Source organism: Electrophorus electricus, chromosome 7, assembly GCF_041902795.1.
Source record: "Electrophorus electricus isolate QZ-2024a chromosome 7, ASM4190279v1, whole genome shotgun sequence".
Taxonomy (NCBI): Eukaryota; Metazoa; Chordata; class Actinopteri; order Gymnotiformes; family Gymnotidae; genus Electrophorus; species Electrophorus electricus.
In genome coordinates, this window is record NC_137503.1 from 23,751,289 (window position 1) to 23,777,110 (window position 25,822).

The 25,822-nt window shown below is 45.9% G+C and overlaps 2 protein-coding genes across 13 annotated transcripts in view; one reads left to right on the forward strand and one right to left on the reverse strand.

Moving 5' to 3' along the window:
- dcbld1 (discoidin, CUB and LCCL domain containing 1) lies at positions 1–24,244 on the forward strand. 8 transcript variants are annotated; one of them, XR_003410090.3, is made up of 16 exons: positions 1–267; positions 2,671–2,877; positions 5,051–5,215; positions 5,921–5,972; positions 6,265–6,340; positions 9,503–9,636; positions 11,750–11,790; positions 13,152–13,343; positions 15,624–15,739; positions 15,819–15,975; positions 16,091–16,195; positions 16,338–16,422; positions 16,837–16,886; positions 17,576–17,695; positions 18,264–20,268; positions 24,169–24,244. XR_003410090.3 is itself a non-coding variant. In XM_027001665.3 (15 exons), the coding sequence occupies exons 1-15, from the start codon at positions 189–191 to the stop codon at positions 18,824–18,826; spliced, it is 2,142 nt and encodes a 713-aa protein (XP_026857466.3). In that variant the 5' UTR covers positions 1–188; the 3' UTR covers positions 18,827–20,555. The 8 variants fall into 8 exon arrangements, 6 of the variants coding, with proteins under 6 accessions (XP_026857466.3, XP_081573675.1, XP_081573677.1 ...); XR_003410091.3 differs by lacking the exon at positions 24,169–24,244 and having other exon boundaries at positions 18,264–19,471; positions 20,110–20,555; XM_027001665.3 differs by lacking the exon at positions 24,169–24,244 and having other exon boundaries at positions 18,264–20,555.
- Positions 21,319–25,822, reverse strand: part of gopc (golgi-associated PDZ and coiled-coil motif containing) — a 9,594-nt gene continuing 5,090 nt past the window's right edge. For 2 of the 5 annotated variants that reach the window (XM_081717556.1, XM_081717554.1), the window contains 4 exons: positions 24,679–24,774; positions 24,349–24,513; positions 23,580–23,795; positions 21,319–23,252 (listed from right to left, as the gene is read on the reverse strand). In XM_081717556.1, coding sequence (XP_081573682.1) covers positions 23,067–23,252; positions 23,580–23,795; positions 24,349–24,513; positions 24,679–24,774 — 663 coding nt within the window. In that variant the 3' untranslated portion in view covers positions 21,319–23,066. The remainder of the gene's footprint in view (positions 23,253–23,579; positions 23,796–24,348; positions 24,514–24,678; positions 24,775–25,822) is intronic. The other 3 variants (XM_081717555.1, XM_027001668.3, XM_027001667.3) reach the window with 3 other exon arrangements.

Consider the following 25,822-nt stretch of genomic DNA (forward strand, 5'->3'; position numbering starts at 1 on the left):
TTAAACGCGGAAGAGTTCATTCAGCGAGTTTTGGCAGTTTGAACGCGGGTGAACGCTAAAGCACGAGAGCGCGTCTCGAGAAACTGCCGACGCAAACGGACAGCGCGCTCCCCAGCGAAATGGTGCCGTGAAACCAGTTCGGTTCGCGTTGGCTGCTTATTGATGATTTACAGTGGCTTGTAGTTGCGATGTCCGCGAACGGAATATTACATGGATTGATTTTCGTTTGTTCGACAATTAACCTGCTTGTACTCGCAGAGAAACCGGGTAAGTGGGCAAAGCTAACACAACAGGCTATCCAGATAGCGATGTAACAAAATAATTGGAAGGAAAGTTGTAGTCTAGCTTTTGTCGGAAAAAAACCCAATTAATTTAAACGCAGAACGTTTGGTCCGTAAAACTGTAAACCGTGTCTTTTAAAGTAGGCTAACTGAAGGTTGAAGAATGACCCTGCTTACATGTGACTACACTACTTGTTCGAAGATGTGTGGGACATTTCTCTTTCAGTAACGTTAGTATACTAACTGGTGCTAACTATCGTTACATAAGATATACTTAACAAGTTAACTATCGCCCATTTATATAGCTACATTCCCGCGTTGCAGTTGTTTTAAAAAGTAACCTAGCTAACTGGCTAGTTAGCTATCCTACCTGATTATATCATGAGTAGTTCTTTGTTAATACCGGGTCGTTCATGTTCCCTATACGTTTTAGCTAGTCAAGTTCAAGAAATGGGAAACTTGTAGCTAGTCAGTTGAGTGCAACTTAGTAGTTATCTGTACTCATTATTGTTCTCTCTACACTTGCTACACTCGTGTAGGTTATCGAATAGCTTAAAGTCAGGAGCCAGAATTTGGTTAACTAACTTGTGGAGGTGCGAAGGTCCTGTCAATAGCGCACATTACCAACACATCTAAACGGAGAGGAATGACTCTAACATGTTCTAATTTCCTAATCAAAAGCTTCATTCTTCTAACGACTGCGATAATCTGTTGGAGGTGCGTGTTTACTTCGAGGTTCCCATATCCTTGTTGATCCTTTTAGCTTTTGGAATTGCAGAGGACCACCCTCTTGTCAGTGTTCTGTTATGTTGTGTTTTGGCATGGGGGATGTATCTTATCACAAGTTTTTCATCTTTAAAGCCAGGCTGCATGTGCAGAGTCATGCGCAGTGATACACAGTGATGGAGCACGCACAAAATGCAAAGAGAATATTTTCCACTAGTTTCTTTGTTATTCACTGACACTTTTTCACATGTATTTTTCCTCAAAGGGGCCTTTTAAAGGGTAAATTGGCTTCATAGAGTACCCATGTCTTATTTTGCTGAAATTTAGCCCAATAAATCATCAGACATGACTTGCTGTCTTCCTTTGCAGAAATGCATAGCTTTTCCAGGTGTCCAGGTACAGGGCAGGTTTCTCTTCTGTGTATTTTAAATGGGCAACATAAAGGCCTCCAACGCTACAAGGTTTTCAACCCACACTTTACCCTTTAATTCACAATAACGGCAGTGTGTGGCTTTTTATCATTTGGCCAGCCTGTTACAGGTGGCGAACATTAAGGGTGATTTCAGCTGGTTTTCCCTACGTAGGCCAGTCAATGAGCTGTGCTATGTCCTCAGTGGTTTCAGGGCCTGCGTGTGGCCATGGCTAGTGCATGGCAGGTGTGTTTTTCCAGTCTGTTTTTTTGTTTTTCCTTTCACTGCGCCCTCTCTCACGAGCCCGCCAGTGCATCTGGGCTCGGTTCAGCCACAAAGGATGTTCACTGGTCCTCAGTGTGAATGTAACGCTGACTAATGGCGGCTATTTTTATAGGCTGCTTAATGTGGTGTCCTACCTTCAATGTGTTCTCCAGTGCTCCTAGTTCTTCTGTGTCCACTATCTTTTAAGAATGTCTCCATATTCTCTGAATCGAGTCTTTCACTTGTGTCTACAAGTACAGCTCATGGAAGAGGGAAGTAGTACTGGAGCTGCACATGTCTGTGCCTCACCTACCTGAAAGTTGAGGGATAAATGTGACGTACACTCACTCTCACCCTCTGCCTCCTGCCCTCCCCCCTCGAGAATTTGTCCCACCTCCTTCGCTTGTCCTCCTGGTCCCTGCAGCTGACTACCCCGACCAGCCTGCCGACTCTACTATCCTTGTCTGAATAGTCAAGAGTAATGGCATTCCTCATTTTGCCGCCAGGCCTGGTTCTCATGCTCCCTGCCACTTGTTGCCTCAGCCTGAGCTTGGGATACACGTCAAGGCTATCTCGCATTGTGCCACCACTTGCCATGCTTGGACGTGGCATGCAGCTGTTGAAACAGCGTGATGTATGTAAGCTTGCTCTTGGTTGGTTGTCTGGGAACATTGTGTTTGATTCATGCTGTGTTTGTTTTTTTTTGCTGTTGTCTTATTTGAAAGCATGATGCAATATTCAGTCATCCTTTTTTCTTGCGCTGTCTTGCATTTTAGCTTTAGCTTTAGTTGCTGTAGTTTTAGGTTTACTTTCTATGGGAAATTCCCACAGGCACATGCAGAACTTTCTAGTGTACCTCGGAAGTTGCATGTACTGCAACAAATGTCCGTGTAAGAATGATGGAATGTCCATATAAGGATTTATTCTTCAGCTTGGATCAGTCATTACACCATCATCTGAAGGAGTTTGTCTGACTTTGTTCTCCTCAGATGATGGTTGCGGGCACTCTGTCCTGGGTCCACAGAGTGGTCACCTGTCCTCTAAGAACTACCTAGGCCTGTACCCAAACAACTCGTGTGAGTGGAATATACGCGTCTCGAGCAGCCTTCGCATTGTTCTCACCTTCGAAGATCTGTCCATTGAAGGGGAAGACTGCAGAACTGACTATCTGAAGGTCCTGAAAGAGTCAAAGCATGGTGAGCAGTTGATGTTTCATATGTCACACGTTTCCTTTTTTAAATGCTTTGCAGTTATACATATTAGTTTCCCAGATGCAACAGATAGGGATTCACATATGAAGATGCCAATAAATCCAAATCTGATCCTTGGGATGATTGGATAACACTTTATATTCTATGTTGACTTTTTTGAAATACAGATTTGGAACATGATTTAATATCAATGTTTAGTTGAAACTAACACACAAACACTTCTGTGTGGTGGTTTTGTTTTTTCTTGGGGGGGGGGGGGGGTTGGAACTTGGTTTTTAAAGGACATGCTTCTTTTGATTTTGTCAGGGAGGTGAACAGTCCTATTGTTCAAGGCCCAGATGTCTCCTGTGCAGATGGGATTAGCACATGTTAAGACATTGTGCTTCTATTTTAAGAACAGAGTGAGAATTTCACCAGGTGTGGTGGAAGAGAAGGTGCAGTCATTCAGGAGGGAAAAAGCTTGTTAATTTGGCAGCAGTGAACAGTTCTTGCTAGGCTGTTGGTGAAACCCAGTGAAGCTATTTTATCATGCATCACCTTGCACAGCGCAGGCCTGTGTTTATGGCGCTAGCTGTCACATAGCATCGGTCACACCAACAGCAAGTACTGCTTACTGTTGCACAGCTAGTAGCGTCAGAAGGAGATTCTCCAATAGCCCAGCTATTGTCATTCCTTTTCTGTGTCTCAGTCTGTGTTTCTGTCTTAATCCCCCCCACACACACACACTATGATGAGTATGAGCTGGTTTATAGAGGCACAGACTGATAAGAGGGGAGAATAGTGGACCAGCACGTGTTTGCTGTTTTCTAAAGGATATTGTGTTCTGCTCACAAGTGGTTTCACAACATGTTCTAATGACCTCAAGAGGAACAGTGTTACTAAATTGCTTGACCGTCATAACTTGCACACGTTTGATATAGAACACTCAGTTCAAGAATGGTATTTCTAAATGTGCCTGCAGCGTTCTAATTAGGGTGAATTGCACATAGAAGTTTAGTCCATCTTCCTCAGTTTCCCTACTTTACAAGCCAGAAAGTTTCACTGAGTTTTTGAAAAGGGAGGCGAGTACTACATGTCGGAAAGTTTTCACTCTGTACGGGAGAGCAGGAGCAAGAGAAGGCCTGGGGAAGAGCGTCAAGTAATCTCTTGCTGTCAAGTAATCTCTCGCTAGAGGCTGCAGCCTGTCAGAGCGCTGGGCTGGGAGAATATCACTTTACCACCGTGTCAGGTGGAACAGCTCCTCGCTATTCAGTCACGGCCCGTCACCGACTCCCGGGCGGAGAGGCCTCACCGCTCCTCCCGCCCACCCCATACCGCCCTATTGTCTCGCCCCCGTCACCTATTTCCAGTCAGGCTCCTGCTCCTCACAAAGGGGGAACCTTTTTTCCATCCTTCTTTCCTATGCTGTCTGAAAGGCAGGAAGGAAGAGAGGCTTCAGATGACAGTGTGCTGTGTGCCAGGGCTTTATCAGGCTGGAAACTAAGGGCTGCTCAAGAGCCACCAGCAGCAACATGGTCATATATACTAGTAGCCTATTAAATTGCACATAACAAAGTCCTGCTTTTGACATTTAAAGCCCTTAATGGCCTTGCTTTTAACATCTCTTGCTGATCTCTTGAAGCATTATAGCCCACCCGGACCACTTTGGCTAGCTACTGGTAATCCCTAGGATCATTTGGGAAGATGTTTCTCTTATATAGTTATTAAACCCTGAAATTTCAGCGTTCCAGCCAGAGATTAAGAAATGCAATCTATCTTTCTCTCTCTCGCTCTCAAAGTTTATGCAGTTTATTGGGTATTGTATTTGGTTTCATTGTTTAAATATATTGTTCTTTTAGAATTTTTAGTTATATTATTTATTAATGTACCTTTTCTTGTAACCTTCAATGAGGCTAATATTTTCTATGTAAACTAATTTTAGATTATGGACTCAAGGCAAAATGATCTCTCTCTCTATCTATCTATCTATCTATCTATCTATCTATCTATCTATCTATCTATCTCTCTATCTCTCTATCTCTCTCTCTCTGTCTCTCTATCTAATCATAGCTCAGGTGTGTCCATCATAAACATCTATAGCAGTATTTGGCTTCAGTTCTGTTTTTAGTTTGGGTATTTTCTTTTCTTTGATATATGGGTCTCTGCCCTTCTGTGTTAGTGTACTGGCAGCACTGTGGGGGGGTGCAGTCCCTTCCTGGGCCATACCCAGGGCCCAGCCAGCCACTCTACACTGACGAGAGTGAGCTCACCGTGAGCTTCCGTGCCAGCCGCCACACTCCTGGCAGTAGCTTCCAGCTCTCCTACTCCACCGTAGACCACAGAGGTAGGCCAGACGTCTTACTTCCTCTCACCCTGAGCACAGCTCTTTGCGTACAGTCGCAGGGATGTGGGAGGAAGCTCTTGGCCAGTGATCACCAGCACCTGCTTCCAGAGACCTGCCTTCCTGCTGAGTTTTGGCACCAGCTCTGTCAGCACGCCTCTTCCTGCCAACCAAGGCGCTCGACAACACCCCGTCCAAGCCCTGCCCGGCTGGATCAGGTGTTACATGCTGGAAATGAACGGCAGGAAGGTAGACCTCCAGGATCACGGCTGGCTGCCACTTTCCTTCTCATGGTCCCCTTTTCAGCATTTTCTTTGGTCTGCTTATCCTGGTAGAATGCTCTTTGGTCTCTCCTCCGCCCAATGAACAGCACCTCTCTCCTGGGCAAGCCGTGTCCTGGCTTGACTCCACTGCTCTGTCTGTGCTCAGGTCCTGTGCACGAGTCTCCTCACCTAGCATGTCCTGACACATTATGCCAGCACAGATTTGCTGTCTATGCCTGAGCATATGCACTCTTCTGCTTTTGTGTGTGTGTTCATAATTGGGCGGGGGGTTTCAGCCGTGTGTGTGTGTGTGTGTGTGTGTGTGTGAGACACACACATGTCAATCATGCTTTGCTGTGTTAAGTGTCACGTCCGCTAAGGATATCTGTCTTGGCTCTTCCATTATTGTCCCTCATTGTGTATCCTCTTCTGTTTTCCTCTTCAGACATGCTCACATGCTCCAACAAAGGCATCCATTTCTCTCTTTCACAGTACAGGTATGCGATTTGCTTATATAAACACATTCCACTGCAAAATGTGCAAGGTGTAGCTCTCTCTGCTATTTATTCATAAAGTCTACCAGTTCATGCATTTCTACCACAATGGTGAGCTTCTAAACTCCAAGGATTTACAACAATCAATTGTGACCTCTTTGCAGGTCTGAATCTTTCTGTTACTTTTCTTTTTCATCTTTCTGCTTTGAGCAGCCCTGTAGGTCTCATTGACCTGCTGTGTGAGTGCTGTAATTAGCCAGAGCATGAGCGGCTGCTACATTGTCTCCCTGTGCAGGAAGTACTGTCCGGCCGGATGTGGTGCGGAGATGGCGGCTGAGGTAGCCGGGGACGTCTCGCATGGCTACAGACACGTGAGTGCGGCCTCATTGTTCTGTCCCGGTATTACGTTCTGCACCTTGTCACAGAGGAGAGAGGAAATGTCCCCAACACCTATCCCTCAGGACCAGTCACCTCCTCCATGTTTGGGGGGTTATATGCGAGACATGACCACTTTGTGGGGTGGTTTACTGTACTTCCCCAAGCACAATGTTGTTTATGATCAGTGCTCTGTGGGCTGGAAGAACCATGGCTTGGCAGAAGCTCTTCTCAACAGGAGATCTTTACTGTGACCTAAAGGCTGGGAAAGGCAAGCACTAACCACCTGTCTCATTTTCTGTCAGACTTTTTTTTTGTGATGGTATAGTGCTGAGTATCTGACAGAGCATGGGAAAGTGTCGGTCTGAGTATCTGTCCGACTGTGTCATGTTGAAAGACAGTTTGTACAGGTCTCACCTCTCATAGTTGGTTTGAAGTTTGGGTTGTAATCTGAGGTCCATCAAGCCACAGCAGTTTATTCAGATTATTCTAGCCCTGTTTGAGAGAGGCAGAGAGACTTGATTCAACTCATGTGGTTAGGCTTTTGAGCTCCCCCACAAGCACTTTAGACTTTGGGAATCCACTCTTTAAACTTGGCATGGGGAGCGCTTCTCTTCCTGTTTGTCATGACCGACATGACCGGCCACTTTGTGTCACTCTGTAGTTGTCTTTCTGCTTCTCCCACTTTCCTCAGTGATGGTAGAGGGTCAGGTATGAAATATAGTTGTGACATGAGTAATTAATTCAAATTGCTGGCTTGAGCAAATTGGCAGATTGGAGCAGCAGTAACACAATTTCTTGGGTGAACTGTTATGTTGTGAGCACGTGGTTTCAGCTTCCCTCAGTATCATTTTCTATGTGCAATGCGCATTGCAATGCGCAATGCAATGCGTGGAAATTTGTGTAGCTCTGACCTTTGGTGGTACTCTGTTAGGGGGTTTTCTTTCTAAAATCAGTTACACAGTCCCCTTCAGACTGGCACTGCTGGGTGCTAGTCACTTGTGTTGTGTTGTGCTCATGTTGGGAAATTCTGCCAGTGCAGTCGGAGTGTTCACTGTCTCCCAACAATATGCATTGTGCTTGAGGGTCTAGCCAGGGTAGTTATGAGGGGCTCCCTTTTTTAAGATCCTAAATCCTCATCCAAATCAACACATGTGGATGAATGTTCCAGCAGATGGATGCCTGATGGTGGTCGCAGGTTAGGGGCCACCATGAGCCCCTCCTGTTCTGCTGTAGGCAGCTTTTGTCAGGTAAGTGTACTCTCTTCCTGAGATGAAGGCAGTGTGACTGATTAGCTTACACTAGCCTCTGTGAGGAGGGGTAGGAAGCAGGTACATCACACGATGCCCCAGAACATGAGTGCATTGCCAAATCTATCCATTCCGTACACACACACACACACACACAAACAGCATTTAGCTTCACATGGCCCATTTAATCCCACCTCTGTGTTTCCTAATGCCTTCATTCACTGTCCAAATGAAACTCATTTACACAACAAGAGTAGGGTGCCTTTTGTGTAAACACAACTGATCAAAGTCCCCTTAGCCGCAGTGTTCTTCTGACTGCTCCGCGTGAAGGGGTTGTAAAGCTTTCAAGGTGCTGTCACTGTGAATGGAATTTTTAATAAGGTAAAAGACTGTAGCCTATTGCAGTGTTCATTCTGAAAGGCCTTCCAAATAGGAAACTGCCTGAATAGGTTGGATTTGTTTCCAGACAATAGAACAGAACAGAACATGTACTGTCACCTGTTTTAGTTATGTGTGAGCAGTTATTCTGTTGTAAAGGTCATCTATTCACAATGTAAGAACCCCTTCACCTTAGGCTGTGGTCTATGGGTCGCCCATGGTTCAACCGTGAACGCACCACTCTCTCTCTGCTCAGTCACTCAGCATTTGCTTGACCTGGTATTGTAACTCTTACTTTACAGTGGGCCTTGTCCCATCACTTTAAGTAATGCTCTGAAATCGGACGCACTGGAACAGTTCAGGTGCTGTCTTAAATAGGAGGAGGCTTAAGTCGACAGCAGTAGCGCTGAGCTCCGTAATCCCACCCCAGAAGTCATAACTCCAGTGGTCAACACCACACTAGACTCCCGCAGTGTGCGGGTGAGCCTGTGATGGAGGAGCGGAGATGGAGAGAGAGAGGAACGCTCCAACCAGATGTGTTTATGGCCCCTGCCACCGGATAGGTGATCAGAGTAATGAGGGGGACAGATGAGGCCCCAGATAAGGGTCTGTTGCCGCATCGCACTGTGGCCAACCAGCCTAGAATGTGTGCTTGCCATTCATGCAGCGCCATTTTGCGATAGGAGCTAGACAGGTGGAGTAAAGGGGGAGTAGGAAAGGAAGATTCACTTGCCCACACAAATTATAATGAAAGCCTCACGATCAAGAGTACAGAGACCATCCCCCAACCCCTGCATTGTACATAGCTGTGATGTTATTTACTGCAGTGATTTGACAGTGTTTGTTTGTTTAGACTTCTCTTTTGTGCCTCCCTTACCTGGTCTAGCCTGCTAAATAAAGCGGTGTCTGAGAGGTAATCATTCTGAAGATATTTTGTAGGACTAAATACAGTTTTCCGGTAGGCACTAAAAGAGGGGTGTTTCGCATTCCTTCAGGATGGTGCAATTACGGTAATTGTCCTGCCTCAATTAAATTACAATGTGCCTTTCATTCTGATTTGTGCTGGAGCAGGGCCACACGCTCCAAGAGGATGAGTGGCTTGTGCACAGCCACAGCCAGCCTGAGCATTCTTAAAATGTCTCTGTAAATTGAATTGAAATGCCCTTGTTGGCCCAGATTACAAGGACGAATTTCTGTAACTAAGGCAGGCGTCATAACATCACTCTGTTAAAATGTCTCGCAGGGTCTTGCTTGTTGACGCAAATCCTAGAAAAGTAGAAGAATGGAATCTGACTGAGGCATTCTGGATATCTGTTCAGTATTTTTATTTTGTATAAATTTTTTTATGCATGTCAAATTAATTCCATTTACCGAGCACTTTCATCTGGGTGGTGGCCTTTTACTTAATGCTCAAAAAATATTTGCATGCATTGTGCTTTGAGGCCGGGATTGTTGAGGCTCACAGAAAGAACCATCCTATGGTGTTCTCTCAAATTCCTTGTTCTCAGAGTTTTCTCTCTCTCATTTCAGACGTCAGTGCTGTGTAAATCTGCTGTCCATGCCGGCGTCATTCTGGATCAGTTCGGTGGACCAATCACAGTGGAGGAGCACCGGGGGCTATGGCACTACGAGCCAGTCCAAGCTAATGGCATCCTGTCAAAAAGGTATGGCTTTGCTTAAGCTCCTGGCCTTCTCTTATTCACTCTCATCACAACAGGCGTTGCTTCTAGCTTCTCACTGAACCTTTCTGTAACGTGGCCCTGTCACCTTCCCCTTCCTGCACTGTAAGATGCAAAATGTAAAAACTCTTCCACTGATTCAATTACAGTGCAAATGAAATGCACCTAATCCATGTCTCACCTAAATCCAGCCAAGTAACCACCCTTTAATGTCGTTTGCTTGGTTGATGAAAGCAATTTTATAACAGAGTATCCCCAGAGCGTGTTCCATACATGCCCTGTCCTGGACAAGTCTCAACATGTTTTGTTCTTTTTCTCCTGCCCTTGATCTCCTTTTATCTCCAAGCCTGTGCATAATTTATCGCTGTGAGTTAAAGATGATTCCTGCGGTTATATCTCAGTGGAAGGGTCCAGCACTGCCTGACGCTTTGTGGGGGCCAGGTCTCGTCCACACTTTTGTCAAAGTGCATAATCCTGCTTGGTGATGTAGGCACCTGTGGAGACATAAAGCACTGGAGTCACATTAAGATACCTAGCAGGCTGTTGGAGCGGTAATCATCACAGTCATTCTTTCCTGACATGTTTCGTCCCCAACAGGACGCAAAGCGCTTGTCGACCACACCTTGAAACTGCTGCCTTAGTCAAAGTCTGGGGTGGCTTAAAAAATGCCTATCTGTAATGCTGATATGCAGTGCCATCCTTAAGCCTGCCTGTAGTGATGAGAGCAGACAGTTATTTGAAGTGTCACTTGGCCATCACCACAAATGACTTTTGTATTGATTTACCCTCAGGGTGTATGGAGCCACTACTTCTAAATCACCACATAAACATCTGTCAGGGCTTATTGTTTATATTGTTTATCACATTGAAGAAAAAAAAGGTTTATGGTGGTAATTATAGCAAAAAAAAACACTATTTCTAATTCAAAAGTGAAACAACAATCATCTTTAATAAACTACAGTGGTGTTGACTGAAACCTAGGACAGTGCTGTACTTGACAGGGAAATATGACTGACCTCTAAGAAGTTTCACTTCAGCACAAATCGCTAATTTCTAGTCATGTCATCAATTGGAATGTATAGCTGCATAGTTAGAACCTGATGCCGACATGACGTTTGGTATTTAGACAGAAGACGTGAGCTCTTAAACATGTCCAGACAAGTTCACATTGACTTCTCTGTAGCACCCTGCCCAGCACTGAAGAAGTATTCTAGGCATTGATTAGGAAGTATATCGGCTATGAAGGATTATGCTGATGATGATGTAATATTTACATTTACGGCATTTGGCAGACACTCTTATCCAGAGCAACTTACAAAAGTGCTTTGTCATTTACTCATAGAATGGATCCTAGCCAGTAGGTTAGAGTTCAAGATGAGTTTCAGTTACTCAACATAGGTGTAGGATCAGTGGTCATTTAAATATTCCACAAATAAATGGGTCTTCAGTCTGCATTTGAAGACTGCAAAGGACTCTGCTGTCCAGACACCCAATGGATGTTCATTCCACCGCCTGGGAGCCAGGACAGAGTAGTCTCATGCTTGTTTTCCATGAGACTTGAAGCGCAATATTTTAAGATGAGCCGTACTTGAGGTTCAAAGTCCCACAGGACAACTTCAGTCTTACTGAAGGATCAATAGGTTTCAATAATCGCTTTTCGCTCCTCCTAGAGTAGCCAGTAATTCAGTGGCCAGTTGATTTATTTATAAAAAATTCTAGTTTCAATAGCTTGGTGTGGATAAGAGTGATAAAGTAAACCCAGCCAGGAAGTCCAGCCTGTGAAAACGACCCACTCTTAAGTAATAACCGAGAGAGATGCAATTTCCCTGCCATGGCCCCGGTCAATTACCCCCACATGGCTCTGGTGAGCAGCCTAGCTTTGCCTCAGCCTTCCATGCCGTGGAGGGATCAGAGGCTTTCGAGGGGACAGTAGGTGGGCGTGTTCAGTGGGAGGTGTTCTCTACACTCCCTGACTGGGCGTTTCTCTCACATGGCAGCCCCCCCCCCAACCTTTTCACTGTAATTGTAATCACTGTGCTCTCTCTCTCTCTCTCTCTCTCTCTCTCTCTCTCTCTCTCTCTCTCTCTCTCTCTCTCAGTGGCTCTTTGTCTGAATCACTCTTCACATTTGTCACAAGCGGTAAGTGTCTTTTTTTACATATTTATCCATTTATGATTATGATGTCTGATTATGATTATGGTCTCTATTTTGAGTGAATTTTCTGCCTTGTCCATCCTCCCATTATGTGCTACATTTTATTTACACACTGACACAAAACAAGACAGTGGAGCGGCACTGGATTTGCTAGTTTCTTGTTTTGCTGATGAGTGCAACACCTGCTCATGGTTTAGCAGGTTGGTTTGGCAAGCGTGGGAACTTCTTGTCTGACTTGCTTTGTTTTTGCCTGACTGAGTCTGGCACCACGAGCCGTTTTCAGCAGAGCCGCACTACCTGTGCTGGCAGGCCTCAGATGTCTCTCCGAGCTCCCAGAAAGCCAAGCGCAACAGAGATGGGCTAAACAACTGGCTAGCTGCCAACACGCTGCCTTAACGGCCACTCCTCACACCTGTTCTTCAACCCAGCTTTTTGTGTGTGTGTGTGTGTGTGTGTGTGTGTGTGTGTGTGTGTGTGTGTGTGTGTGTGTGTGTGTGTGTGTGTGTGTGTGACACCACTAGCAGGTTCTTAAACCAGTTAGTCTATAGCAGAGTTGTTCTAAAACCTGGCTGATCAATAACGTTTTATTGGGGTAGGATGGCTGAATGACAAGCGCACCCTGTGGGTGAAGTAGATAAGCAGCCAGCGATCGATGAGCTCCATTGTGGAATTTCCTTGGACCACCACAGTGCGTGCTTGATTGTGACAAATGCCCCCCCCCCATTACTGTCAATCTACCCCAAGCCGCTTCAATCGGGCCCTCTTCACTGGCCCCCCCATGGTGCTTCCCCCTCCCGTGCTTTGTGGAGTTGTGGAGTCATGAAGTCCTGCATCTTCCAGCTAGATGGACTAGTGGGTAGTGGCTTACTCAGTTCTGCTCTACACTGTACTTTTAAAATTTTGTCAGCTCCAAGCAAGAAAGTGTGAAGGTGTGGGGAAAAAAAGACTGGTGTCAGATTTCTTTTCATTTTCTCATTTCCATGTTCCCAGCACATGTGCCTCTTTAAATATACATACGGTGGCTTTGTTTGAGGCCTACTGTACCTGTTGAGGCAGTGTACATCATGAATGGGATATTGCTCCATGTGGATTTTATTATAGCAAACAATCTCAAGGCACAACAAGAAAACCAGCAAGCTCTTTGTTGTTTTCTTGAAGTTCATGGCTTTCATGTCCATTTTAACTAGGCAAAATGAAAACCGATGTGTGTGTCTGTTTGCATATACTTCAGAGCATGCAACACTGACACTGTTTACTCCGAGTCTTCATCTCCTTTGACTATTTTAAGTGACAAGTAATCCATCCCTCACGTCTCTCTCCTCCTCTTCCACCATCTCCCACCACAGACTGCACGAGGCAGACCGTTCTTCAGCCAGTATCTGCTAGCTCCTCGTGGCTAAGTGATGGACCGGTGGGGTCTGAAGTAGACTGGTCACCCAATACCACCCACCCAGTCTCTGCTACAGGCATCTGGGCCACTGAGGCCAAGGGCAGACAGTGGCTGGAGCTGGACCTCGGAGAGAAGAAGAGGATCACAGGTTCGTTACCACAAGCATACTCATGATTCTGCTGGCTTCTTCTCCTGTGCAGTCTTGGAATAGTGTTTCCTTTGTGTGTTGACCCATGCCATGCTTGACTCGGTCTCTCACCCAGTCAACTTATGCAACTTGTACCTTGTACAAGTGCTTGTCGTGTGTTTGTCCGTTCCATTCCAGCAACAAAGCACCATACAGGCTGAGTGGAAGCGGCAATGCTCTGGTGTGGATCATCTCTACACCAGCGCAGTGAATTTCTGCTCTGCTTTGCAGCATTGCGAAATCTAAGATGCAGAAATGTAAAGACCGATTCACCAAGATCTGAATGATCAGTGGCTGAGTGGAAATGCTCTCTTTAGATTTCTGCTTTCCTTAGAGTATGCTCTCTTAGGTGGGTGGGTTCTTTGTCAGTTTTCAGCCTTTTCCTCTCACTGCTGCTGTAAAGGTTAATAGGATTAGGTCCCTGCATGTAAACATCTGTCTGACAGAGAAGAGAAGGGATCAGGATAGGCCTGGGTCCAGGGCCTGTTCTAAGGGGTAATTATCCTTACAAAGGGGCATTCCTGTGACTGTCGAGGGTGTATCCAATGTTATAAGCCCAGAGCAATGAGAAGGCCTGCCCCCTCCACACTCACCCAGCACCCAGCTGATGGTTGCATCTTTTTACCAATTCCTGGTATTGCATAAAAGAATTGAAAGACCTTCTGTGTCATTCCCTTGCAAATATACACGCCTTTTCACAAAGGCACATTTAAATATAGGAGTAGGCCGGATGTGGCGTTTATTTTTGAGCATGTTGTGTGTAGTCAGCATGACCAGGCCAATTTTATGCTTCTGAAGGAGTCTCTGTGCACACAGACCCAGAGAATACCCACTTTGTCTCCCGTATGGAAGCCTGGCGTATAGATATGCCTGCCCTTACTGGACTCAGCACCCCAAAGAGTGGAGGCTCTGTTATCTTAACGGTTCTGTGCGCTTGCTACAGTGTGCCACTTCCATATTGTCCGTCCCACTCTGGTGGGTCTTCCTCAGCTGTGAGAATGGAATGTTACCAGTGCTTTTCCTCTTAAAGAACATTTTGATTTCTTCTTCAAAAGCATCTCAACACTTAGTCTTTGCCTTTGAATCTTTTTGAACTGTCTAATCATCTAAATAGTGGGTTTCTTGTACATCACCTTTAAGTCAGCACACACATTAGGTACTCTTGTGGATAGTTTGGGGGTGGGGATGTGGGGGGCTACAGCAGGGGGGCATCAGGGGGTGGTGGGAGTAGCCATGGCAGCTGAGATGGGTTGAGGCTGAGTAACATCATGATATCAGGGGTATGTGTACCTTGGCAGAAAGAGGGAATAGATTTTTAGGCATGTCCAGGTATGAGGTGTGTAAATTAGGGAACTATAATGTGCAAAGATGGACTCCAGCAGATCTAGCTATGGCAGCTAAAAGGATGGAGCCAGAAAGAAACACAGGCATGAGGGCACCCTGGAACATGGGCACCCTGCCGCTCTCAGTCAACAAACATCAGTGATAAAAGAGAGGTAAAGTGACAGCATCATAACATCCCAGTTTACCTTAACTCTCAATGCCCCATGGACCCCCAGATGTACACTTTTAACTAAGATGGGAAGTAGTTAATAAAATGCCTGATTTTATAATCAATATGAAATTTTACTGGGAGCCAATGTAAAGTATCTAAGATAGTGGTGTGATCAAATTCTCTTGTTCTAGTAAAAACTCTGGCTGCTGCATTTTGAACTAGCTGGAGCTTGTTTAGGTACTTGGTGGTACAGCCAGTAGTCCAATCCTGAAGTGATAAATGTATGGACTACCTTTTCAGCATCATTTGAGGAGAGTATGTTCCTAATGCCAGCAGGGAGTCTTGCACAGAATTCCAGTCAGCCTTCAATTGGCTGCATTCTGCCCTGGGCCACCAGTGTTACCTGTGGGAGCTGGGTTAGGGCAGGCAATCTCCCTCCCATGTTCTGGTACGTTCTTGAGTTGGCTGCTTTGCACTGACATCATTCCACTCTAATGGGAGAAAATTGAGCCACTTAAAGAGACACTTGAGGATTGAAATCTGAGAGTTGAGTCTGTGAATGATCACTGAAGTGTCTAATCTGTAATTGTAATCTGTAATTGAGTCATGCCATGCTGGAAATGAAGGCTTGTTGTGGAGCTTCACATGAACAAATGCATTTCATCTGTTCCTCCCAAAATTCACTAAATACACACTGGTGTTTAAAACTACTCTAAACTACCCTCATCTAAATTTGTTACTTTCAGGGATTTTGACCAGTGGTGTGTCTTCGTCTGATCACTATGTGAAAAGCTACAAAATTTTGTACAAGGAGAAGAGTCATTGGCAGACTTACACCCAATATAACTGTTCTGAAGACATGGTGAGACTCTCCACGCGCACTCATTCACTTCACATTAAATAACTGGTGTGGATGTAATGATGGTTAATTTTGTGTGTAGATATTTGAAGGAAACGTGGACAGCCTCTACCAGGCTCGAAACACTTTCCGTCCAGCCATTATTGCCCGCTATGTCCGTGTGGTCCCTCTCCAGTGGCACCAGGGGATCGGCCTGATGGCGGAGCTACTGGGCTGCCCTATAGTGCAAAACTTTCCAAGTACGTATGTGTGGTGGTGGTGGTGGTGGTGTTTGGATGGTGGGGAATGCATGTAAATAATGGGTAATCCAACAGCTTCTTCTAATCCTTTCCTTTGCTGATGCTGGGGAAGCAGGTGTGCAGGTGAACGTGTCCTCTCTGGTCCCGTTGGCAACTCACCCAAAGCCCCTTCCGGGCGAGGCTGACCTCAGCGAGCCTGTTCCTTCTCACCCAGATCTCGGTACAGCTTCACTGCCCTGCCCTGCCCTGCCCTTGACAAACCAGTCTGTTCTCACTTCTGCAATGTCCTGTACATAATGGGCCTACCAGTGTCCTGCACTGTACTGCTTAACGCCCTGCCTGCTGGCCCTCTGTCTCCGCAGTTAACATGGTCATCATAGGGGTGCCCATCCTCGTGTCAGTTATTCTACTCATGACTGCGATCTGCCTCTTCAAGGTATTTCACAAGTAAGTGCACCTACATTGCATAGCTGTGAGTGAGCATGTCTGTGTCCATCTGTAGATCGGTCTGTGTGCCGCTGTATGGCAATCTGCATTTGCGGTGAAGCCCCGTTTTGTGGGCCTCTTCGCTATGGCCACCAGAGCAACAGGGAGTCGAAACAAGCCTCCTGTAACCAGGATCTGCAGTGAGACCTGAACTGCTCGTCCTTGTTGTGGATGGGGGAGGGGCGGGGCTGTTCAGAAAGAGGAAGGAGGGAGGTGTAAAGGGCAGCATCAGGAGATTTGGCCCTGTGGATGAAGGCTGGGGCTGGAGGGTTATGGAAGAAAAGATATAAGAAGACTGCAGGGCTACAAGAAGACCTCAACTACAGGGGCACCAGCTCTGCTGCTTTCACTGAGATCTCTCTCTCCCCCCCACAGGAAGAAAAACAAGGAGAATGGGTATGACTCTGCTGATAAGCCACAGACAGGTCAGTGCACAGGCAGCAGCTGGGACAGCACTAGACACTTCACTCTTCTTCAGTCAGCGCTTTAGACACGCTTTAAAAGCTCCCAACATTTCACGATGCAAAGAGAAGCTGGCAAAGCACTAACACTGCAGTTGTCCAGCAGCCCAAACAGTAAGAGAAGGAACTATATGAACTATATTAGATTGTTGTATTTTATATGGGGCGGGGGGGGACAGCAGCTGTAGTGTGGACAAGGCACTGTTTGTTGCAGTACCTAGTTTGCAGTTGTTAGAATTCCTAGTTGGGCCCCCTAAAGAGTTGTCTGTACTTGACTGCATATGCGTTTTGGGCAAATGTTCAACAAAAGTATATAAGATTTGCATAAAATGTTTGGCAAGTGAATGAGAGAATCTTTGGGGGTTGAAGTGATTATAAGATAAGTATGATGAGAGATTCTGTGCCCTTTCCCACATTTTGCTACATTCCTGCTACCATTTTTGCTCTCCCGTCTATCCTGTTCCTGCCTTTGCCTGTTTGCTTATCACTGTTCCAGACACCCCCAGCACCCCCTCTTCCCCTCTTGCGCACTCTCCTGACACGTTCTCACACACCACCCCCAACATACATGATTTACAGCTTGGGGGTTCTGCTAGTGGAAGGCCCATCCTTTCATTAAACACTGCCTGACTGGTTAACTTTGTCATGTCAAGGTTGCTGGAAACAGGTGAAGCAGCCGTCTGCTAGACACCTGTCCACTGAGTTCACCTTCAGCTACAGCTCGGAGAAAGACCCCCTGCCCAAAATGGACCTGGTCACCAGCACCATGGCAGGTCAGATGTCCGGGCTGCTCCAACGGTCTGAAACCACATCCCTTTTGTTCTCGCCGCAGTCACTCAGGACTTCATGGTTGCTTTTGTACAGCGTGAGCTGCAAAGCTGAGTTTAGTTGAGCCTGGATATGACAGGCCCCTTCATCAGTTTGTAATGTTAAGGAGCCTGTGTGCGCGTGTGAGGAGCTGACTGGTCTCTTTAGCGCAGCAGGGGGACGGCCAGACAGCCTTTTTCCTGCTCCACCGCTGAAGTGGTGAGGTGTCTGGCACCCCTGTGGTGGATGTGACGGGTCAGGATGCCCTGCGGCTCCTGCTTCACCTCCTGAGCGGTACTTAGTAAAGGTCACGGGCACGTGTGCTCTCACTTGAGAGTTAGCATATCACAAGGTTCCTGGCAGAACACATTCTTCATTTGTTTTGAAGTAAATGTAGTGATTTAAATGTTAACTGTATAGTGGATCTATCACTAGAGATGGCGCACAAGAAACCCTTCACCTGGTTTGGCCACTGTGATTGTACATGTTCTGTGCTTCCAACCAGTTGAGCTGCTGTCAACTCTCCTTCTACAGACTACCAGCAGCCACTGATGCTGGGGGCAGGCACAGTGTCCAGGAAGGGCTCCACCTTCAGACCCATGGACACAGACGCCAAGAACGATGCTAACGAGGCCACCTCCCATTACGACTACCTGCACACAGCCAATCAGTATGCCCTGCCACTGACCAATCAGGAGCCTGAGTATGCCACACCCATCATAGAGCGTCACACGTTCCGCAAGGACGGCTTCCTGCCAGATGCCAGCTACAGCGTGCCCGGAGTTGTCCTTAGCAAGAGCCCCTCCTTTAAGGCCCGGGATAGCACCAACTACCGAAAGCAGGCTGGAGACCTCTCTGGCGGCTACCAGACGCCACAGGTCAAATCGGACAGAGCGAACTGTTCCGAGGGCATTTACGACAGCCCTAAGGTCAGCAGGCCAGCTGTGGTGGAGAATGGGGCCTGCTCGGACTACCAGAAGCCCCAAGGGAAAGGCCCAGTGCATGAGAGTTACTCGCGACCACGGGACTGTGTCTGGCCTGAGCCAGCTGTCCCCCACAGACCAGACCCAGAGGGCAGTAGCCTGGGTGGGACTTGAATGTGACCTGGGTGGGACCCGGGCAGACTCGTATGCACTGTGATGTGGTTCCTGCTTAATATGACCTCACACTATTCTCCAGACTCATAACTTATTTCTGCATATGAGAGCAGCACTTTTGTATGTTTGTGCATGTGTATGGCAGGGAAGAATAGCTGTCCAAATTAATGGCTGCTTGGACACATCATTTTTGTTCTCCTGTCAGACAAGTTTGATATTGCTTGTCTTACTGACATGGAGAGTTTTACTGTTATTGTTTTTTAAGGGGCAGGGTTTGTTTTTAATCTAATACTCTGCCAGGAGCAGAGAAACGTGTTAAAGTACAGTTTGCAGAGTATGGAAGAAATTCTTCCCTTACTGTACTTGGATTACTTGAATGGTTGGAATATAAATGAGGTATGTGGGAGACAGTCTCAGTGCTTCTATAATGTGACACATCTTTTCTGAGCTGCTGTTGGGAATTGATATTCTAAACTTGAAGCACAAGTTTGCTTTAGTTCGGTGGTACCTTGAGACAGACGGGCAGGAGACGCCACAGCAACAAGACATCACCTTTCCCAGGCTTGGGAGCCCATTCCTTTGTAGAGCCTCTACAGAGCTGATCAACTAGTCGGCTCGATCCTGGCCCAAAATAGCTGGTCTCAGGTCAGTGCTCATGGGCCATTTCTACTACCATTTCCAGGTTCATGGATGTGTTTATCAGCAATGATGTTTCTGCACTCAGCCCTGCTCTGCCTCAGTGACTGACCCAATCCACAAAGTGTCTGTGGCTTTGTAAATGAGTGACTGCTGTATTTCAAACTGGGGAATAATTGTTGGGAATAATTGTTGGGAATAATTGTGGAATTCTGCTGCAGTTAACAGTTCAGTAGGGGGATGTTTGTCAACAGCACTGACACTTTCTGTTCCCTCGTGTGGGAAATGTTTTTGAGTTTGTTAAAATTATTAATGTTTTCACAGAGACAAATTCCTACATTTCACTCTATTTTTGAACAGGCCATTGGAGAACAGACTTCAGAAAGCAGTAGAGAGCCTTGTTCAGTAGGACTCAGTCCAGTTTTTGTAGTTTTGAAATGTATATTGTAATGTTGGAAAAAGTAAAATGGAACAAACAAAACCCTTAGCTTCTGGTGGTGATTTGGAAGCACCTACGTGCTTGGTGTTGCTACTGAATTGTGGAGTCTTGGGTCTTCGTTGGCATTGGTTTGGTTTCTGGAAGATGTTTGGAATGGCAGTCCTTGTGGATGTCTAGCATTGCTGAGAGGATCCTTCTGTGCCAGCAGGCCTGTGAAGCACTGGGCTCTGATGTTCCCACCGTGGTCCTCCTACTTGCCAGCTAAGTCCTGAGTGTTCCCCTGCCCCCACTCCACCCCCCAGCTGGCTTGGTTGTGACCGGGTTGGGGAGAATGTGACCACCTCAGCAGCAGCCGCTGCCTGGACTGGTAAGCGCGGGACCTGCCGTGACCCAATCATGCATTCCACGCGCCCTCCATACACACAGCAGGGGGGGAAAGGAATACTGATCCTGAAGCGTGTGTGTTGGAATGTGGCAGTGAAGTGTCAGTCGTGGACAGCAGCTGATTCCCACTAACGCCATTGTTCCAACCTGCTGTCAGGCCTCGTATACAACATCTGAAGCATGTACCTAGTTTATACAGTAATGGTTGTTTTCCCAGGTACATTGGGTTTCCAATTTTAAATAAAAATCACATTATGAACTGTCAGAAAATGAGTCCTTTATATATTTAATATAATTTAAATTTGGGGTAGACTTTATTACTAAACATCCATTATCAGAATAAGAAAGAAGCATGGTAACATTCAAGTGAGTGAGTCATAAGTCAGAAGCACAGAGTTGATCCAGAAAGCAGAATCCAGCTGACCGGCAGTCCCTCCCTTTCTAAGGTCTGTGATGAGTAGTTGTGTGTGTGACTGGACTGTTCACGCCAGGGTGCTGACTCCTCTCCACACTGCCACCCTCCTCTTGTCCCGTCTCCCGGCTGTCTGCTTGCATGCACGTGTCAACACCTCCCCCTGCACCAGGGCATGATGAAAGCAACGGAACGTTTCACCTGTCTCCAGGACTCCGGTTTTCCCGCTTCATCCAAAATTCCATACCTGTCCACTCACGCAGGCCTCCAACAGCAGGGGTGGTCTCTGTGCTGCCTGGACATACCTTGCAAATATGAAAATGTAGAAATATGGTTATGCAGGAACAAGACACAAAATGAAGAGAATAAAGTTCATTGTGTGTCTCTCTTCATAATTCAGAACTATTACATAGTGCCCTTGTTTTGTCAAAACCTAAGATATAAGTTTGTATATTAGGGCATATGTGCAAGACGTCAGGATCACATTGCCCCCTAGTGTTGACAATATAATGCAAAATGTAAACCTAATGGTAAAAATTGTACTCTTAAGTTGATATTCCATGTGTGCAATGTCTCAAGGTTTTCAGCTAATGGTAAACACTTCCTCAGAGAGAAAACAAATAGGCAAATAAATTTTATTCAAATAGTTATACAGTAACTACAGATATAAGATGTTCATACCAAATCTCTCAGGCTGCAGGAACACAGAACAGAGGGAAAATGTGATAACCATAGAGGGTAATGATAGTAAGAACTCCAAGAGAGAGCAGTACCACCTCCAGGCTACATTGAGCCTGTTGGCGTCAGATGTCCCTGTCCTTGGCACGTGTTACCCAAAACACTCCTGTTGCATCCGTCAGATATGGCCGTGAGCCGACTGAAACGCTGTTCAACTTTCCAGGGGCTCTGAAGAGTAGAGAAGCTGAGGGAAACTGAACTGGGGTCAGAGCTGCTATACATACACCCTAGCTAAGAATACAGGGTAAATTACATCTCTGTGAATGCTCCAAGACCAACACGTAGATGAAATACTGGTAGACTTTTTACTTTATATTTGTTTGATATAAATTCTATAAATTAAATATGCAGCAGTCAGTGGAACAGTTATTTAGGTTTGCATCTCTGATGTACAGATAGATGTTCTCGTAGGGTTTTTAATCCAAAAATCCTTTCTTGCAGACATCGCTGTAGTCTACAGGTCACATGTCTTGGGTTTATCCTAGAAGACTAGTGCGAGAGTGGTCATAAGCCATGGCTCTAAAATATATGTGATGGGCAAGAGCAACAAAGGATAACTCCAAGACCTGGGGAGGGTTTTTATGAACTAACAAATATATTGCACATGTTCAGTGGAGGCATCACAGCAGATGAGATCATGAGTTAGAGTTAGAAGAACTGCTGGATCTCTATGGACCAGACACTTTTACCTCATTTCCCATGGCCAAGCAAGTAGCCACTGAATAATAAATACTTTCATTATTGCCTCCTTAGCCAGTAGCCTATCCCATCACAATAACCATCTAATTCATCAGAGTTGCATTGTGGACTTGGAAGCATTCAAAAATCTTACATACTGTGCATAAAACTGGCACGGCTCATACATTTTCATTTAGAATACTCACCCTAACAGAGGCTATTTTCTTAATACCATTATACTTTGCTAAGGAAACCACCCTTTAAATCAAATCAAATCAAAAAAAGCACTACAAATCTGTTACTGCAGATACAGCCAAAGGTACTGCAGAATCAGGATGACACAACAGTGATGTGAAAAATGTTAGGTAGTGAATAGTGTTACAAAGTTGGGGCATAACATTTCTCTCTCCCCCCCCCCATGATATAATGTCCATCACCTTTTTTGAACACAACTGAGAGCTAATAACACACTAGGCTCAAATAGCAAATCAAAAACAAAAGTTTGCATGGTAATGATTATATGTTGTAGGTTGACATTAAGTTGTTACTATATCCATTTAATTGACATATATAATAGCAGTGCAAGGATTCTAGATTCTAGAGATACCCAAGTAGAGGGGCAGCGCATAGGCCGAGTTTACCTGGAATGGAACTGCACACCAAGTAAGAAAAACAGCCATCATTTCCTGTCCCTTACACAATATCAGACCTTACAGCCGAATTCCTGCTTTGAGCTCAGCCAGTTCGGATTTACACTCTGCCTTTTCCTCGTGTGCTTCTCACCCAACCGAAGGTGGCGACATGAATTTGTACGTGCTCCATTTTCACTCTAGGTCCCCAAGCGATCTCCTGCGGACTCTGAAATGGTTTCTTCTTTGTGTAGTACAAAACGCATCACGCATGTTACATATCGTACACGGACAGGGTCTTTACATCTCCCTCCTCCTTGCTCCTCACTCCTCCTCCCTGGAGACGAGGTGCGAGGTGAGGATCCGCTCTCCCATCCCTGCAAGCTCCTCAGGAGGAGCTGCTCTCCCGGGACTCGGCGGTCTTAGAGGGTGTCTCCTCCGAAGGGCTCTCGCTGGAGATGCCCGTGTCTCCGTTCTCCCCGCCATCGGCCATCGGGTGCTTCTCCACTGCTGGATGGTGGAGAAATGTCAGCCAATCAAACGTTACTTCCACACACTTTAACATCACGACGAGCAACCTGCTTGATTTAAACCTTGGTTTTTGTTTATGAGGATTTTTGATATTGGTGATGACGTTAGGATATAATGGAAGTGTTGCTTTGCACAGATGCAATTCTGAGGCAGCTGGTTAACTCGTAGCGTGAAAAGAGTGTGAATGAAACGTAGCTCAATACACACTATGGGTGAGAGAAGGTGTAGGTTTACAAACAAGATGTGTAGCTGAGCAAACATGGTCATTGTTTTGGTGCACTGAGGTGGGTGTTGAGGATTGCCCACCGAAGCGACTGTATTGGGTGGGGTGGGATTGAGGCACTTGCCCTGCAGCGTGGCACCCTCGGTGTTGCCGTTGCCGTGGCTGACGCCCGAGCCCTCCTCCAGCTCGTCCAGGTAGAGTCGGTAGCGATGGCCGCTGTCGTCTTCATACTCCACATTCTCGTCGTCAGAGTCCACCTCCGGTGCCACGTACACCACCTCGAACTCGATCTCCCCCCTCTGGAAGACACACAAGTGATGGCGGTATCAGCAGGCGTGCAGCATTGCAGTGACAACCCAGACTGTTAGCACGGCCAAATTTAACCCACTGTGAGCACTGTCGAACACCATTCCTCCCACTACTGCACAGCGCTGTGTCTGAAGGCCTTTCTGCCAATTCCGGCTCTCTAAGCCAATGCAACTCTCGGAATGTGAGTGCAATTTCCAACTTTGAAACTTCACTAACAAGTCATATATGGTGTTCCAACCAAAAGTACCGGTGCCATTTCTCACTCCTAATTAAAGTATTATTCCAAAAATAGGTCTCAACAAAAAGACTAATGTGTACCACTGAACTTTTGAAACTGCCACAATTCTCATTTGATGTTTGCAGCTTTGCTGACAGTATGAACACCTGTTCACCAAAGTAAAACTCTTCTCAACATGGACAAAATTGTAAAAAAAATGTAAGTATACTGCAAAGTCCAGTTTAACAAGCACATTACCTAAACACACGCTATTGGCTTCTTTCACTGGGGGAATTCGTAGTATGTAATGTGCAAGAGGTCGCCACCTGCTGGGAGAGGATAGTAACCGCCTCCTTGTGCTTGGCGTCCCTCAGGTTGATGTTGTTGACGGCTAAGATGGCATCGCCCACGTGCAGGCCGCCGCATCGCTCCGCTGGCTGGGCCGGGTGGATCTCCGAGATCAGAATGGGAACGCCATGTTCTTTACCTCCCTGAGCAGAGATCACGCACATGACCAAATCAGATCGGAACGGGCAGGCGAATCCCCGCTAACTCACAGGTCTTACAGCACACCGTTAACAGTGAATTTGAAATCTCAAGCTCTTGTAGCTATAAAGTACACACTGTCTAAGGTATAAAACCCAGCATGGACTGACCGTGATTGAGATCCCGAGACCTTCATGATCCTCTTTGGACAGAGCCACCTTGCGTATGGGGCCGACTCCCTGGGTCTTCTTCAGAGAGTCTGGGTCCTGGAGAACGAAGTCAGAACAAGTCCGTGACAAACCACAAACAGCATTTTGGATACAGTTACGATAACTATGTAGAAATGGAATAGGGAGGACACCCACAGAGCAAACGGGAAGAACCCTCATGAGGCACTGTTATGTACACTGCGCTTGTACTGGTATCTATCTACACAGAGTTGCCAGTTTATTAGTTATACCTACAATACTGCTGTAACCGCTGGCTACCAATCTTCTTCCACTCAATTCTCTGTATTCAGAGGTTAGACGTTGATACATTTAGCTGAGAGGTCAGTGGGCCAGACTGGCTCAAGATGACCAAAAAAGGCTACGTTAAATCTCAGAACAGAGAAACAGCATCTCAGAACCATAGCTGTGGCCATAAGCACGTTACCGCGGAAACGTGAGGCATCACTCTATATTCTTCCAGGTCAGGACATTGTCCGGAGTTGCACACATGCAGTGCCCAGCAAATTTTCCATGTCAGACCTCTCTCAGTACTTGGCAATACTTATTTAAGGGTGGCACCCTTGTACTGCGTGCAGGATGAAGGGCATGTCGCAACAGAAAAAAAAAAGAAAAAAAATGCTTACGAAATCATAGTGTTTTGTTTACAAGCACATGGAAGATGGTGGACGAGTGGGCAGAACTTGAATTTTTAAAATGTGGGTACAACACAACTGAGAAAGCCTTGAGACAGGCTACAAAAAAAAAAGAAAAAAAAGCATAATGTCTACATAAACCAGATACAGATATAACTGTAAATTTAACCCCTGTAAAAAGAATTACATTACATTTCTGAGCACTCACTGAGTAAAAAATGTTGCTACTGTTGATTTAATTCTGTTGTTCAATCTAAAACATGTTTAATGCAATAAAACAGCTGTTTGACTGTTCATGTATCAGATCTATTCAGACTGACTCTTGAAAATGCAATGCATGATTCCACGGAAATAAAACAATTATCTATAATGCAAGCGAAAGCAGAAATGAAAATGACCAAAAACTGTGCATGACTTAGTTCCGATAAATATATGGTTTTTACAAGGTCACG